The sequence below is a fragment of the Paramacrobiotus metropolitanus genome, unplaced genomic scaffold (genome assembly GCF_019649055.1).
Source record: "Paramacrobiotus metropolitanus isolate TYO unplaced genomic scaffold, Prichtersi_v1.0 Parri_scaffold0000028, whole genome shotgun sequence".
NCBI classification, from domain to species: domain Eukaryota; kingdom Metazoa; phylum Tardigrada; class Eutardigrada; order Parachela; family Macrobiotidae; genus Paramacrobiotus; species Paramacrobiotus metropolitanus.
In genome coordinates, this window is record NW_026570248.1 from 397,490 (window position 1) to 413,863 (window position 16,374).

The following is a 16,374-nucleotide window of genomic DNA, read 5'->3' on the forward strand; positions in this document are numbered from 1 at the left end:
GCATGAAAAAATACTAATGGTATAATAACGACCATGCATAAATGTAGGGAAAGCAATGGGGACTTCATCAGTACCGGCGCTTCGAAACAACAAGCTGAATAAAGCAGTCGCAAAGGCAGCTGTTTTCTATCTCGTAATGCTAATACGGTATCACACTTCACATGATCTACAATTACAAATGAAAAATATTCATTTCATCAGATAACTCTCAATTTCTATAATTTTTGATAGCAGTTTTACACTGAGCACGCACGAGCATTCACCGCCTGTCAAAAACAGAGCAAAAAACGTATCTAATTTTACCGCGATCAATTACTTGAAGAAAATCTGGAGCATGCCCAGGTTGTGATCTTTGTTGACCTGCCCATCGGATACATCGACGTTCCTGTCGCAAAATATTATGAGAAGCAAATATTTAAGATACCATTGATTTCCATTTCAGTCATCACTGACGCGCACGTTTATGGTGAATGTCAAATGTCATCGTTTTACTGCTTTTCCAAAGAAATGACGGCTTATTTTCATCAAATGCGCTATAAATCAGTTCATACTCCATTTCGGTTAACTAATAATCCCACAGCCAAACACAGTGGTGCCCTGGTTTTTTTATAAACACAAGTCACTTATTAGCAACATCATATTTCCTCACTAATGTATGGTTGTCTAAAGTTCTGATCGATTGATGCCACCCTGTAGTTTTTGTGCCGTGTATGAGACAGCACAACAGCAGAAATTTACATAATTTCATAAAACGCAACTAAGCTTTCTCTAATGCACAGTTAACTCCCATTCTGCTTTTATTATTTCTATAAATTTCGATTTAATTTTACCGTCCCGGCTTTCCCACAAGATTGCGCGACTTCAGCAAGATGCTCTTTATGAAGTGAGTCTATGATAATTCTTTGTTATAACAACATTACCAATCACTTCATACAACTGAATATTCTGTAGGTATTGTTTTTCCGTCCCTGAATCTTATATATATTACTGTTTTTTTATAGTAAGCACAGCCAGCTTACTAAAGCTGATACCACTGCATATTCTGCCAATTATGGTCAAGAAAAGGCAAGCATCGATCATTTCTTCATTAGGCCAGCTCACCGGTACGGATGGGGCATGCACAGCATAAATTTCACAAAAAATTACTCTTCACTGTCTGTCACTAATGGATTCCCGCTAGGTACAGTCAGTAGACTATGATGAAATTCTGCAACACTAACAAACATTTGCCTGCAGGGCATACAAGCAATGCGCGCTTACGGGAGCAGCCGGTTGTTTACAAAGCTTCGATCATTTATTAATGCTGCCCGTGGTGCACAAAAGTTTAGCGCAGCACGAATCGATTCACAAAACGGAATTCATTAAAGTTACGGAAGCACCGCTATTGACCATACACCGATTTGGCATAATAACAAAGCAACCAAACACTGATCCAGAAAAAGAAATCCTAAAAACTGTTAAAATTTCACCAATTTCACATAACTCCGAAAAAAAGCACCGACCAACTGGTTGCTCTCCTACTTCCGCTGACAGCTTTTGCAGAGCTATCACACAAAAATCAGCGGGGATCCTAAAATCTCTTATGAAAGAACCGTGAACGACACATGCATTATGAAAGAACGATAAAACTGGAAAACTTCAAACCACAAAACATTGCCATCACCAACTGAAAAAAAACTGCAAAAACCATTCAAAGAAGGAAAGGTCAACCCAGATGGACGACATCGGCATCGTCTGGACTGTTTGTTACAACGGAAGAACTGAATGCAGCAGGCAAATATTTGAGTCGCTCGCGGCGGTTTTTTTGCTGGCTCATCTGCCGACAAAAACGTTATTAGAATTCCAGATAGCCTAACATTTTGAAGAATGGTTGCACACCTGGCGTTTGAGGTCTTGAAGTTGAGACGACAGAATGGCAATAGCGTCCATGACATGCTTTAGTTGATCGGATGTCAGGCGGTCATTCATTTCCGATTCATGAATATCGGCGTTCAGAGAAATAGTTCTCAGTCGAGGAAACCAATCAAGCTTTTTATTCTACAGAAAAGAAATGGTAAGATATTTTCATGCATATCAGATTCCCTAATTAGAAAACCTAGCTGTAAAGACAGCAGAACCCAAAGATTCACCAAATTCGCTACAATACTCGTATATGTTGACAGTTGAAGCTGAACTAAACAAAACGTTATAAACCAAAACGCCTGTAACACCTGTACAGTGTAAGCTGTGTAACCAAACAACTATATACCTTCATCATCGTAAAAACATAACTTTCTGGACCGGTAAATTCCGTGGGGTCTTTAACACGCAGCAGCACCATGAAATATAAATAGTGCCACATATTATGCTCATTTTGAACGTGCTCCTCAAACGTTGTCGCTCGGTTATCAAACGCCGATCGCTCCAGTCCTTCAAGAGCAAACATGGCTACTGTAAAGCATAACAATATAGCTGTGAACACAATTTACCACAAATAAAGCAGGAATTGCGCAAAATTTCCTCCTTTTGTTGCTTTTCCGTGCGGAGATCGGCAAAGGTGTCAATGATCACACCAAAAATAAGGTTAAGCGTAATGACAATAATAATAAAATAGAACAACAAATCATAGATCACGCGGGCCATGAACATGTCGTCCTGTAAAAAGAAAACCTTCAACCTGGGATTGCGAAAAGCACAGAAAAAAGGGGGAAAGGAAAACGAACATCAGCACTAGGTTTTCTCAGCACGTCCCCGATACCTCCACCGCTTCGCAGACCGTAATTCAAACTTGCAATCATACACTGCAGCATGGTTTCACAGCCCCTTTCTTTCCGCTCCTCCACTTCCACGAAGTTGTCTCCGGCGTCAGAGGACGACGAGGTTTCTCCGTTGCAAGAATCAAGGTCACAAGTGGAATTTATTATCTGAGTCGTCGAGGAAATCGCGGCAGCATCATCTAAGAGATATACTGGAGAATTAATGCAACCGACAATTCCTTAAGGTCACCACTCCGTATACACCCTTTTACACCCTTTTACCACGTACACAACCTTTTGCACTACCTTTCATCCGCGCACAACCTTTTTGAGCACTACCGTACTCCGTACACAACCACTCGGCACTACCTTTATCTGCGTGCAATACCTTTAATTTTTTAAAATTTTTTCACAGCAGAGTTATTTCTGGAACTGCCGTTTTTTCGTTAACAGTTATTGCTGCATATTAACAGCATCATCGGCAGTTACAAAATTGAATTCCCGTGAGAAATAATTCTAGGCGCCCTTGTGCCGGTTTTTCTTCGTAGGGTTTGGACACCGCTTTGAAGGAGTTTTCGACCCAGTTTCGTAGGTCTCTCCCTGTTTCCGAGCTTGACATAATGCAAAAGTTTTAGAGAAAATACCTACTCCCGATTGCCATAAGTAATATAATATAAGTATAAGTATTTTGAGTATATACGACTATAAATAAACATAAAAGTTTGATAGTGCACAGAGTGAAAGGTAGCGTGGATTGATAGTGTACCGAGTGAATGGTAGTGTCAAAGGCTGTGCACGGAATGAAAGGTAGTGCAAAAGGTTGCGTACGGAGTAGGTGTGTACGGAGTGGTCACCATTCCGGAGTGGTATATTAATAAATGTCACCCACCTGTCTTCGAATGTAGCTCTACGTCTATGAGAAAATCGTCGGAGAAAAACATATATCCGGCAATCGAGAACATATAAATCAAGATGACCGCCAGGACAGCCGTTAGGAGAATGGACCTCCAGTTTCTCGTTACCGATTTAATAACATTCGACAGTGTTTCCTCGCGGTAAACGATGTCCAAAAGCTGTCCGCCATAACTGAAATTATTTTATGGCAAGCACACGGGTTTAGGATGAAACTCACCAAAAGGCTATAACAGAAAGGATGTATGACCAGACCACAAATGCAGACGCCGATTAATCCAAGCTCGTAGAAGAACAAATAATCCTTGGCCATACTCGTTATACCACTTTTGAATGTACCACTGTTCCCGATATGACTGATACACGATATTACAGCGATCACCAGCTAAAAGCAATTCCATAAATAAGAAAACGTTTAGCCGAAAGCCGCATTTGTAGCCATTGTAAGCCCACCGGCTTACATTTGTTAATCCCAGTAGCAGCTGTGTGTGATGGGGTCCAACGAGAAAGATAGAACGCACAACAGCAAGAATGCAGAATGGAAGCACAATATTCCGTCGCGGTTTCAGGATAGACATGGTTAATAAGGAGAAAAACATCACCCACAGAAATCTTTCGTAGACAGGAGACAGTCCTGTAGAAAACACGGCGCGTTCTTCCATGTAATTATTTACCAGCGTAAATACAAAAGCGAACATTTTATGCGTAGTACCTTCATGGGATCTGAATGGATAGAACAGGGCAACAATAATATTGAGCAACCAAGCAATATCATTCCAAATTGTTCTCCAAAAGGACATACGTTTACTGATCCAAAACAATATTGGAGTTTCTGTTAAAATCAATTATCAGGATTAGGTAAGTTATAGTCACCAATAGCGTAGGCTTCTGCTAGACCAGCATGCGTTTACCAGCCCATAAAAACCGTTCAGTTTAGAAAAACTGCGAGTTCACACTCACTGCAAAATTACCTCTGAGGTGTTTCTGCCAAGCCATTTCATCACATAAGGAATCAAACTGATTCACAAAATCCGCTGTTTTGCTGCCCTGTTCATCGCGCTCTGTGTTGTTATAGACGGTCAACTTTGTTTCCGGGGTCAGGTATTCGCACAAAACCGGAACTTCGAACACAATTTTCTCCATCGTTCTGTCTTCACGAACAATCTGCAAAAAGGTATCTGGATTATGATTACAAAATAATGCAACAGCTGAAGGAATGACCTCGATGCTGGCCGTATGATGAGCGAAGTACTCCAGTGCCGCTCGACGATCTTCATCTTGAATTAATTCTATGTCCAACAATCTGGACAATTCACTGTTGTGTGGTGCCAGTTCATGCGCCAAAATGTACAGCGCATGGCCCACCGACTGCGGCGACGGCGCATCCTTTTCCATGGATGCCGGTTCCGGCATTCCGTAGAACTGGACAATATTATTCACCAATAAATGCACGTCCAAATTGCGTAGCAGTCGTTCGGTGTTCTCTCCACTTTGTCGGCTCTCGATAATCGCCAGAAGCAGTTTAATGGCATTAAACTATGAACGAAATTCATTTTTCGATTTATCATACATATAGCAATGCGAAATACGAATGAATATGCACCTTTAGCAAAAGAACCAAATCCATTCGCTTGTTCTGCAGAGGACGGACGTCCAGCTGTGTCAGTGCAATGACAATATCCAATCCATCGGCTTCATTGGAAGCGATACAGTTTTGGTTGGCACGGCATGGGCCTTGACAATATTCCGTCAGACTGACTATCGCCTGGTTCACCAAGCGAATGTTTTTCTCGTTGATGTAGTGGCCAAGAAGGCCTAATCCACCAGTAGTACTTCCACAAATGCAATCCAAAAAGGTGAGAGTCAACATGACAATATTGTAATTGGTCTTGTTGCTTTGGGTCCGCAAAAAGTTCTAAAAACGCCATATTTTGATAAATTAAGGAAGCATATACAAAATGCAGATATAGGCCTTGTACCTGCATTTCAGGATTGTGATTTTCGCACAGCAGCTGGAAGAATCGCAAAACATCCTTAACAATCCGAATTTCCGGTTCCAGTTGTTCTGCATCTTCGTCATCGTCCGGCTCCAACCCGGAATCTGAAAGAGTTACTGGATCCGCCATCGTTAAAGCGCTTTTGGCTGCTTCAAGCGTTGAAGCAATCTGCTGCGTCAGCTGATCACGATGAAACATGCGGGTAAAAAAATTACGCGACGCTTCGTTAAGCGAAAGACTTCGGAGCGTCAGGCTTGATCGATGTCGTGTTGGTGGCGGAACAAAAACTGAAAACATAACAAAACTATCATCACGCCCGATGAGCACTGCTGCTCAACCGCAACGTCCTTACCTTTGGGTAAATCTTCGTTGTCCTCCAGATCTCCACTGTCGCTAATAGTTTTCATGGTCGACCGCAGTCGTGTCATAGCTGTCTGGATAACTTCCTGGAAGACTTTCAGGAACTTCTCAGCGCTAATATTGTCCAAAAACCGGGAATATAATTCAGACTGTCAAAACAAAAACCCAATCGGATTTTTTTTTCTTGTGCATCTTATACCACACAACGAGTACTGTACACCGGTTGATACCTGAATCTTTGAGTTGCCGCCGTCCAGTAATGCGATAGCTAAAATTACGCTACATCGAAACAAGGCCGGACTGGTCTTGCGAACGATCAGGTCAACTACGAGATCCGAAGCGCCCTTTTGACTTAGGAAAACTTGCATTCCTTCCATATCCCACTCCTTCGATCGATCCGTAACTTTTCCAAAACGTGTGTGACTAGCACGGGGTAAATACTTTTGCAGTAACTCTTTCCGAAACGTTGCAGCCTGAAAATTTTGCGCATAGAGCATACAGTCACATGCAGTATGCCGGCAGTTATGAGGAAACACGGTTTTCTACTCGTACATACCTGCCCACTAAGCTTTTTCGGTTCGTAGATCATGTCCGTTAACGTGTTCAAAATCTTCAAGCACAGTATCTCATCAGGTACTGTCATATCGCGAACGTGTTTGATAATCCTGCAATAAACAAAATGATACTTTGGAAATCTGGTTTGGGGAAATCTTGTCACGACTTTATATTTGCATACGGCATTCCTGCATAATTTATCATTTTTTTAAATACAAAGTATTACGATACACGATCAGCCATCGCAAAAAATGAACAGAATCGCTAGCCAGTATTGTGCAGAAAAAGGATACTTAAATATGCTCTTCTACAGTAAAACAAGCCGGAACGCAGCGTAACCCTTACTTGCGCACGAATTCTCCATTTTCGGACCGACGCCGGACTTCCGAATCTCCGTCAAAAAGCTGCTCCGGTTCTTGAAATATATCTACCAGCAATGACTGCTCTGCAACTTCCAAAGGCGCTGCGTGAACCGCAATGTCGACAACAACATCCTATAAAATGTTAAACATATATTGTCAGTCGCTACCACCACGTTGAAGTAGTAAAACATCACAAGCAAGGTGACCGAATTAAGCAGCATGCAAAATAGTTTACCCGAAGTCCATCCAAAACGTCCTGATCGCCACGCGTTAAGCTTTGCGAATCTGCAGGACTTCCTTGCTCCCGATAATTTTCTCGTCGGCCAAATTTCCTCAGAGTTCCCAGAGCAATAATGCTGCGCAAACGATCAACTGCAGCGTTCAGTTTGATTTCGAGTTTTGGATCTAATGACAATCCGCGCTTCTTTGCTGCAAAAAGAAACATGTCAAAACTACATCAACTAAGGGATATCCTGCGAACATACCGGCTTCTCTCAGCTCCTTCAGGGCTGTGTTGACATTTCGAGTGTACTGATCACTTTTCTTCACCCAGTCATTCCGGTCCGAAGACAACATCTCAATACCTTCCAAAATTCGCTCAAACAATTGCACACGCTCCTGAAATAAGCACCAGACAAATAACAGTATGAAGTCAGAACTCAGAAGCTACATATTATGTAAGCATACCGTTTCAGGGATAAATTTTCCCGGATTACCGGTCCCACCGATAGCGAATCGAGACTGGAAGTATGCCGTCAACAGCGGCAAAATCGAAGTCATGACGTAATGATGTCGGGAAGATTTTTCTTGAGGTACAAAGGGCTCAAAAGATGTCTGTATACGAAAACAATTAAGGCGGGTTTTTCTAATCTACGACATAACAATTTACTTTTATAATTCTAAAAATTCAGGTTAATATCACTAGCCTAACGTAAGACTCTTATTAATAAAGTAATTGATAAAAAAATTGTCTAACACGAAAACTTCTAGCAATGTTTCAAAAGTGTAGCCAGCCAATTAGTCAGAACCGTGGAATACCTCACCTTTTCAATATCCAGGGCAAAATCTTTAAAGAGATTCCAGATGATCCCGCTACTTGCAAAAATCTCTTTGTTTTCGATTTCAGTTTCCACAAAGCAATGTGTCAGAAAATCAACGTAGGCAATTTTCACTACTGTTAAACATTTTTCGTGTTGGACAAGCCGAATGATATCTTCCAGTGTTATCAAGCCATGACATTTGATTTCGGTGACGCTGTTCTGGCCACTCGTACACCTATAAATTAGTACATTAGATTTCCTGGTCTGCAGCAGTCTTGCCGGTACACTAACATGGACAATAAACGGATCAGCTCAACATGAAATAAAATCGGACTGTCTTCCGGGAGATTTTTTCCCGAGTTGTCAGCATCGTCCACGGCCACCATTGCGGCAATAAGGTTTTCCATGCCATTTCGATCAGTTAAATAACCCATTACTTCGTTGTCCGAACAGTTCAGAATCTGTAACAAATGGATAGCTTACAAAGAGAAATATTCTGATAGTTTCTGACGCATGGATTTTTTGGAATACATTTAACAGCTGATTAAGAGTGCAACAAGGTCACATCAATAAGCATCAATACAACAATACTGTACCTCAGTGACAATCATATCTTGAATCCTTTTGAGCGCTATCACGTCCTGCTGTTGTTTTTGGCTATGAATGTCATACTCGAAGCTGATCAAAGCTTGCAACGTTTTCAGATATTCAACATTTCTTCCTTGATTTTCCAAACACTGCACCATGTTGGATATCACGTGCTCTTCCACACCTGCACATAGTTCCGCATTGTTTTCGAATATGGCTCGAACTGTTCGAGCTTCCCACGGTTGCAACTATGAAACAAAACAACGATAATAAATCAGCAATGCATAAGTGTTCTTAGGGAAAATACTTAACATTTTCAGATATAACTACTGTTTCCCATACGTACGCGGACAATTACATATTGAAATATCCATACTATTCAATAAATGAACTTATATAATTTAATGGTTTTTTACGTTTAGGTACAGGGCACCCGAACAAACAGACGCGATTTGGCTTTCCTATGGTGAAATACTGTTCTTACCGAAGGTCCCAAAACATTTCCAAATGTTCGTGCAACAGTTGCTGATTATCCGGGTTTTCACGACAAAAGTACTGGAGAAACTCATGAGCCAATTTAAAAATTTCACGCATCCGTAAGTCTGTGGCCTGCAATAACACCGTCTTAGCAAACGCGTAGAATACATGCACCAAGCCGGCCACAGAGAAGTCCAGTTTCTGACCTTCTGATACGGTATTTTAAGAAGCTGAATGACTACTGTATGGAAACCCAAGTTTCGCAACAGGCGTTGTTTCGGCCTGAAAGGTCGCACTGCTCCGGTGGGCGTATGCTCGAAAGTACAAAGTTTGATGTTCTCTTTGAGCAGATGCTGAATTTCGTCGTAATTGTCCATTTCATCGGCAGCTGGGATGTTTGTCACATTCCCAATGGCCACCACACTTCCTCTTCCGCTATCGGCGATCGACGCGGGTGGACTAGAGAGGGGTACAGCAGGAGTTTTGGGCGCTGCTGCTTCGCCTCCTTCATCGCCACCATGTTTTTCCGAAGATTTGTCAGACTTATATACCCATAATTCGGAAGTTTCTACAAGACCACGGAAATGATCCAAATTTCGTTTCACACTATTGTATATTTCCACGTCAGGTGCGGCAACCAGAAGTTGGACCTAAACAGCAAAATATTATCACGCTTTCAAAGTTTACGCACTTGTACATAAAACCTTAAGCGGAGCGCAAGACACGACCAGCAAATCCTAACCTGTTTAATAGCAACGACGAGCTCCTCTTGCTGCGAAAAATGCCGAAACAGTATCCGCAATGCACCAGACACCAACTTCGGATAATCATGCATGGCAAGGTGCAACAGCACCCGAACAAACAGCTTCTCCACATCCAGTCGATCCGAGCTATGACAAAAATTTGCTTACAGTTATACAGAGCAAATGCTTTTCAAACAAATATGACAAATTTCACCGGAAACTTTCGCAAGTGTTAAACAAGGAGTTCAGTTTACCCTCTGGTAAAAATGTTGTCGAATTCCACGCGAATTATTTTGGGATCCACCATAGCGCTTGGGCATTCCGGACCCGAACTTCGACGCCTCGACGACGTATCACCTCCCGATGTCATTAGGCTAGTGTTGCGCATTCTCATAACTTCCCGCTTGAATACGGACAACAGCCGCGTAATACGATAGTCCAAGCGAATATCCAGAATAAATTCCAAAATCTCCACAATTTCCAATTTTGTATCCATGATGAGCCGCTCATCAGCTTCTGTATTCCGTGTTTTCTGATCGGCTCCATATTCGTTAGCAAGTGCTGTAGATATGTTACTCAAATTCATCATGGTTCCCAGAAGGGCTGATTCGATGCCTATCAAGAATAAGGCATCCGATTGAATTCCAATTCAACGCCATCGCTGTAGCACAATTTCATACAGCTCATATTTTTATCTTCACTTTCTGTTTGTGTTTGAAAAGAATGCGTCGATGAATCAAGAATAGCCAGTAGAATGTGTGATAGTTGGATTAAATCCGAAAAGGAGTAAAATCCAAAGTAGACAAGGAACCGTGCGAGTTTAACCACCTACAAATATCAAAACTTACAAAGACAAAGTATTTGGCATAAAACTTTCAAAGTATGTAAGTATAGCTTTACTGTACTTCAAATGTGAGTTTATTCTTCTCGCGGTTTGCGAACGCCTTTTGATTGAATCCCGGCATCTGGCCTTCTCTTCTGCCTTTACTGGCACAGTTATCCAAATATCCTTTAACAAAGCGCACGATATCAAGAAAATGTTTCTCCGCTGTTTCAATTCGGGCTCCGTTCCGATCCTTGTCGAATTCCTGGTTGTTAAATTTGTCATACCTGGAAGAAAATGCTTAAATCAGTACGGAATTACAACATTATAGCTGTTTATACGTACGCTTCAATGGAATGATCCTTCGGAATATCAGTCCATAGCCGCGCATAGCGTACCGGGGTGACCTTTTTTTGATTGTTGCTGTCTACGTGCATATGTAACATCAACCGACAGAACGATGCACGCAGCTCATACGGCAGGCATTCATCGGAAATACATCTGGAAAACGAAAAAAATGAAATGCTGTGTGAAGGCGATACTTTACGAGAATCTATATACTTCAAAACCATGGAAATTGGCAATTCCTGGGATAACCGATTGATAGCCAAATACTGACGATCCATGCACATGTGTGAGAAAAGGTCTAGCTGATGACTACATAAAAGCGGAACGTTAAAACCAGATGTGACGTTTGTAACAATACAAAAAACTGACCGATAGTAGTCCAGCCAACGGACAGCTTCCAGACTGACACTGCTCTGAGCGGTTTCTGCCAGATCACGAAGAGAGCGAATTTCTCTTTTCCATATTAGAACAACGGGTGAGTAGTTCCGTCCAGTTCTGTACAGAAAGTTAAAAACAGCGAATAAGATGACGATCGAATACACGTAGAGCAAATCGTTCTTACTCCGAGTAAACATGTTCTTCGTTTTCGTATCGAGTTTTCATCAAAATGCTGTTGTCTTCATCTTTCTTGAATAACGACACGCAGATAAGTTCTTGTGTGATCGGTATGGCTATGCGATTGGATACGCATAACTGCGCCAGGTAATCCAAAAATCTGCACCATCGTCCATCAGATATTGTTATATTTACATCTTAAAGGTGAAAAACGCTCGAGTGCTTTTAAAACAAGTATACAGACTTGCTATCTTCGTTGCTTTGAGCCAAGCCAACAAAAGTATCGATTTCTTTCCCAGTAATGTGCTTTTCCAACAGTTTCCGGTTATCGTGTAACAACGCCGTTATTGTATCTTCAGCCAATATATCATAACCGATTTGCCGTTGCATGAAATTGAATTCTTTAGCAATATATTCCTACAATCAAAGAAATTAGTATTGAAGTAAGAAGCAATAGCACATGGATGCAAGAGAAGCACTGTAATAATATAATACTGTAGCGTTTTACATATAATGGAGTTAATATTGCAACAGCTAGCACCAGTAAAAATAAATTTCCGAGCTCGAACGAGATACCTGATTTCGTCGGTACGTTTGTTGTGAGAGGCGCAAAATTCGATAACAATAACGCATCAAAGCTTTCAAGTGTGCATTTCGATGTTCGCGCAAATCGTCCATCGTGAAGTACGGATGAAAATCCGGTTTATCTTCCCCAGCAAAAGGAGTTTGCAGAAAGACGAAAACCTGCAAACCACACTAAAAGCTGTACAACACCTCGCCGATTAATTGTTGCCCATCATAAATCAGGGAATTTAAATCAATAACTCGAACCTGTTTCAAGACATTCTGTTCTCGTAAAAGCTTCTGCTTCTCCCTGTTGGGATCTGTGACCACAACATCCAGACAATCACCACCGGTATCGGGGACTTCCGCCATAAAATAAATGAGATCCGATAAAATCTTTTTGAGCAACCCCAAATCATTTCTGGTAACGCTGCGGTTTGCAATTTTCTTATTAATGGAGCTAAGAAGCTTGGATGTGTCATTGGCCAAATCAAGATCGCGAACTACAATAAACCAAACAGCTATATATAAGATCGCTATTCCGACTTCGCTCGGCAGTGAACAAGTTACCTTCATCAACTGCTACCGGAACGATGGCGAATGCTTCTCTATCATCGCGGATGGCTGCACAGCCAACTTTTTCCATTACTGGACGGAACTGTTCAATGGCTTTTGCCGATGATCCTTCTGGTGGGTATTTGTCAATGGGAATGATCGTACTATGCACCCAAGTTTTGGTGCTTAGGTGATGAAATCGAGCATACGTGTACGTGGTTGTGTTGATATTCCTAAGACGTGAAAATAAAACTGTTCAACCACACTATGACCAAATATACCGGTAACACCCCAAAAACATTTCAAAGGGCACACAACGAAATAGCACTGGTCGGCCAACCCTGTGTAATGCACCGCAATCTACTAACAAAAAATGCAAATCGTACGTACTTTGGAATGGTGGTGCCTCCCTTCACCGATGTAGTAGGGTTCAGTTCGAATACGCAACTAGCATCGGGAATGTCCTTGTGCGGTACCAGCGCGTAGACTGGCTGGGAATTGCTGAGTTTTGTCCGTGTGGGATCTTTCGTCAGGTCTTCGTCGATCTGTAGTTAATTTGTTACGACTGTGAACACCTGCTTTCAGAACTTGCCACTGCACTGCGTATCAGAAAAAGTGTTTAAATATGAGAAAGAATGCGCTTAAAACGAGTCACCTCAGCCGCCAGGTACATTCCGGTGGCCAAATGTTTGAAACGGAATAAGCTGTTCCATGTAGCAACGCCTCCGCGGCAAGAATCACCCTGTATGACTTCAACTTCCCATAACGCTTTGGAACTTGTAGCAGCGGCTGCAGTGGTCCTCCCTGTAGATCGAAGGAAGACATAGCTCTTTTTTTTGTATTCATCTAGGGTAAGGAATTTTTCCTGTTCCGCATGAAACAGCCGAATGACATCTCCCTGTAAAACCGTAATCCAATAACTGACTATATGCTGCAGACCTCCGGCACACCATTAAGAGCACTTCATGGTTAGTACATGTACATGCGTTTTTGTAGACATCTTATAATAGTTTCCTACGTGCCCGCTTTCTGTGTATATTGTAGAAATCGGTTTTAGAATGATTAGGTAGGGCTGTAAACACTAAAAAACTGATTCACCATCACTCTTTAATTATGCCGCTTATAATATTTCCGGTAAAAAACGTTTTTAAACATTTTCTTGCTTTGGCAAAAAGAGCTGTGTTATGCTAACCGTTTTCAAACAGTCTTCCGACGCGTCCTTAAAGTCCATATGTAGACAGATTTTCCAGGGACAAGCCGCATCGCTGTTAGCAATTGCATTCACTTCTCGGCAACCAGGATTATCTGGCAGTTCCTTATCACTTGCATGCAACGGTTGGCCGGAAGCTTGCACCGGATTCAAAATAACCTTATCGCCGGCTACCACCTATAAAACGATTTCGCAGAGCATTAAACACGGCGCAAGTACAAATATGGGAAAACCTGACTACCGTGTCTCCCACGGCGCGCAGTTTGTAGAATCGTTCAATATAGAACCATGAGCCTTCATTGCCATTCGAATCGAGATGGACACGCATGGCATTCTTTTCCATCAGTGCCGGCAAATGCTTGTTGACAGTCAAATACTTGTTACTTTGCAAATGCAGAAACTGCAGTACAAACAAAACCGTCAAAACCGCCTCGCTTACGTGATACAATTCCGCACTGCGTTACATTCAGACTTAGAAAGTATGCATAGTGGCGTTTACGAGAAAAGATAACTGCTGCTAGTATTCAACATCTAGAGTAGATTCGAAAATAAAAAAAATGAAAAACAGACTCAAACAATGTCGACTACCGACAGTATACATATCCGTTAAAACTGCAGAATTCTTAAGTATGTTGACATTACTTGACACTCAATTAATGCAAGTGTTGACAAAATAATTATGACTATGCTTTATTGTTAATAAAAACAGGAACGGTAAAAAGAATTCGCTATCGTTAACTGCTCAGTGTAAGGCATTCTTAAAACAAATTAAACGGACATCCTGTTGCTTCCGGGAAGCTTCGTTTTACTTTCTAGTTCAAATGCGATATTCTGATTAAAACAGGTAAACAAAAATTTTTCACATTACCATACCTGCACCACATTTCCATACAGTATTGGTGATCCTGTCATCTTGCGGCTTTCGTTTTCATTTTGCTTCTTCTCCATTTCCGCCGCATGCTGTTACCAGTAGGGTGATTGATAATCAACCAGCTTTACATATGCACGACACAGTGCGCAAGCGCACAGGCCTCTTACGTGTAATTTGTTTATTAGTGCAGATGGCGCCGACGATCCCGTCTGTTGACGGGCTTGCTTGCTTTTCTGGAATTGATTCTGGGCTGTATAGCGATTCATGGGACAAATTTTGAATAAGCAGTCTAAAAAACAGCAACACAATTGTACCACATTTATAACCACGGCATCAGTACACAGATGATGATCAGCTGTGCAAGAGATGCTAAAATTAGCAATCAAAACATTCGATCGCATCCAACATCAACAAAACACCTGTTGCATGGGCACAACTGCAGTTCACGATGCATGTTAAGTACATTACCATTACGTTATTTTAATGCTGCGACTCTGATCAAAAACAATAATTACCTCGAAATTTTCTCGGCGGGTTTTCCAGATCTCCATCGCGTGGATTTACGACGCAGCGCTCGTCGACCAGACTGCAACGCAGCTAAGAAACATTCACAGACGCTCGAAATTGGAATATTTCCATCCGTTTACTGCTCACCCTAAAGATGTGAGAAATCCAGCATCCTGCGAAATCCCGTCTTTATTGTTCGTAGATTCCGCGAACAGTGCAACGACATCTCCCATGCGCAGGAATGCCACGCTGTGCGAATCATCCAGGTTATTGGACGACATTTTTTATAGCCAATATCGAACAGCGTTTCGCCGTCGAAACGCAAACACAGACTACACTCAACCAGCACGGATTGAGGTATCACAGCACACGTAGCATTCTTTCCATCCGCAAAACATAACACAAGAAAAGATTTAGCGATTGCGAAGTTTTGTTTCACGGAGGCATTATGCGTTCAGAGTGGATGATGTTCGTTCTTGCGAAACAAATGGCACACTACAGGATCCCTGCTTGTGACGGATTTTATCGGCAGCAGTTCCGAATGGGGACCGCGTACACTGTACATAGCATACACCCGAAAAGTGAAATGTGGCTGCGTGTTGCCGCAGCCTGGCACATCGACAACTGTTTCTCGCTTCTGTAACTTCGGGGCACAGTGAAGAAAAACGAAGGTTAGCTAACACCACTTTATTCTTAGCCTGTTCAAAACGTGATTTACAATAAAATGCCTGCGGCTACACAAAAGGCATATGAGTATTGTTCAGCTTCAAGCGAATTAATGAGCAATAATGACCTTGCGTCTCACCGGAAAGTAATGATCTTCGAAATGTTCTCTGCGATGTGGAGTGTGAGTTGGTTGTCGCCTTGTCGGTGTAAACTTTAGTTTCTAATCGTAAAAGTTTCTTCTGCGATTGAAATTTATGTTAAGCTGACACTCCGGAAGAATCGGCTTCCTCAAACGAAAAACATGCTAAGAGGAAACACTTTTTACGTCACAGCGTTATCGTTGACCGTCAGTTCGTCTGCATGGTTTGCACTTTACAGTAAAGCACTTAAGTACGTGCGCGCAATTCCGCCGAACAACAAATGCCACCTGATTAACGCGATCTAATTGTGAACCACAGCATCCAATTAAGCCTATCAACCTTACAAATTCGATTGTGAAATGTAGG

The 16,374-nt window shown here is 41.9% G+C and overlaps 1 protein-coding gene across 1 annotated transcript; it reads right to left on the minus strand.

Moving 5' to 3' along the window:
• Positions 1–1,272: 1,272 nt before the first annotated feature.
• Positions 1,273–15,993, minus strand: LOC129588179 (inositol 1,4,5-trisphosphate receptor type 1-like). The gene is made up of 45 exons (XM_055482307.1): positions 15,350–15,993; positions 15,211–15,281; positions 14,863–14,984; positions 14,698–14,784; positions 14,066–14,224; positions 13,807–14,001; positions 13,270–13,512; positions 13,005–13,159; positions 12,630–12,847; positions 12,327–12,562; positions 12,072–12,239; positions 11,740–11,912; positions 11,503–11,655; positions 11,310–11,435; positions 11,154–11,249; positions 10,938–11,093; positions 10,675–10,879; positions 10,450–10,597; positions 10,024–10,384; positions 9,769–9,916; positions 9,233–9,676; positions 9,039–9,158; positions 8,558–8,797; positions 8,253–8,422; positions 7,965–8,196; positions 7,609–7,755; positions 7,407–7,539; positions 7,157–7,350; positions 6,905–7,053; positions 6,561–6,669; positions 6,235–6,477; positions 5,997–6,153; positions 5,627–5,931; positions 5,251–5,562; positions 4,869–5,183; positions 4,619–4,811; positions 4,360–4,479; positions 4,109–4,281; positions 3,868–4,032; positions 3,625–3,808; positions 2,703–2,947; positions 2,469–2,634; positions 2,249–2,409; positions 1,879–2,037; positions 1,273–1,816 (listed from the first exon to the last, which is right to left on the minus strand). Exons 1-45 carry the CDS (start codon positions 15,481–15,483, stop codon positions 1,706–1,708), a joined length of 8,301 nt encoding a protein of 2,766 aa, XP_055338282.1. The 5' UTR covers positions 15,484–15,993; the 3' UTR covers positions 1,273–1,705.
• Positions 15,994–16,374: the final 381 nt, after the last annotated feature.

What these genes read in the sequence shown, in the direction of transcription:
- LOC129588179 (XM_055482307.1), bottom strand. Translation starts at nt 15,483, where the DNA reads ATGTCGTCCAATAACCTGGATGATTCGCACAGCGTGGCATTCCTGCGC. An exon ending in CAATTCCTGCTTTATTTGTG is followed by an intron (nt 2,410 to 2,468) that starts GTAAATTGTGTT and finishes TTGCTCTTGAAG; the next exon opens with GACTGGAGCGATCGGCGTTT. An exon ending in ATGTTTTTACGATGATGAAG is followed by an intron (nt 2,038 to 2,248) that starts GTATATAGTTGT and finishes TCTTTTCTGTAG; the next exon opens with AATAAAAAGCTTGATTGGTT.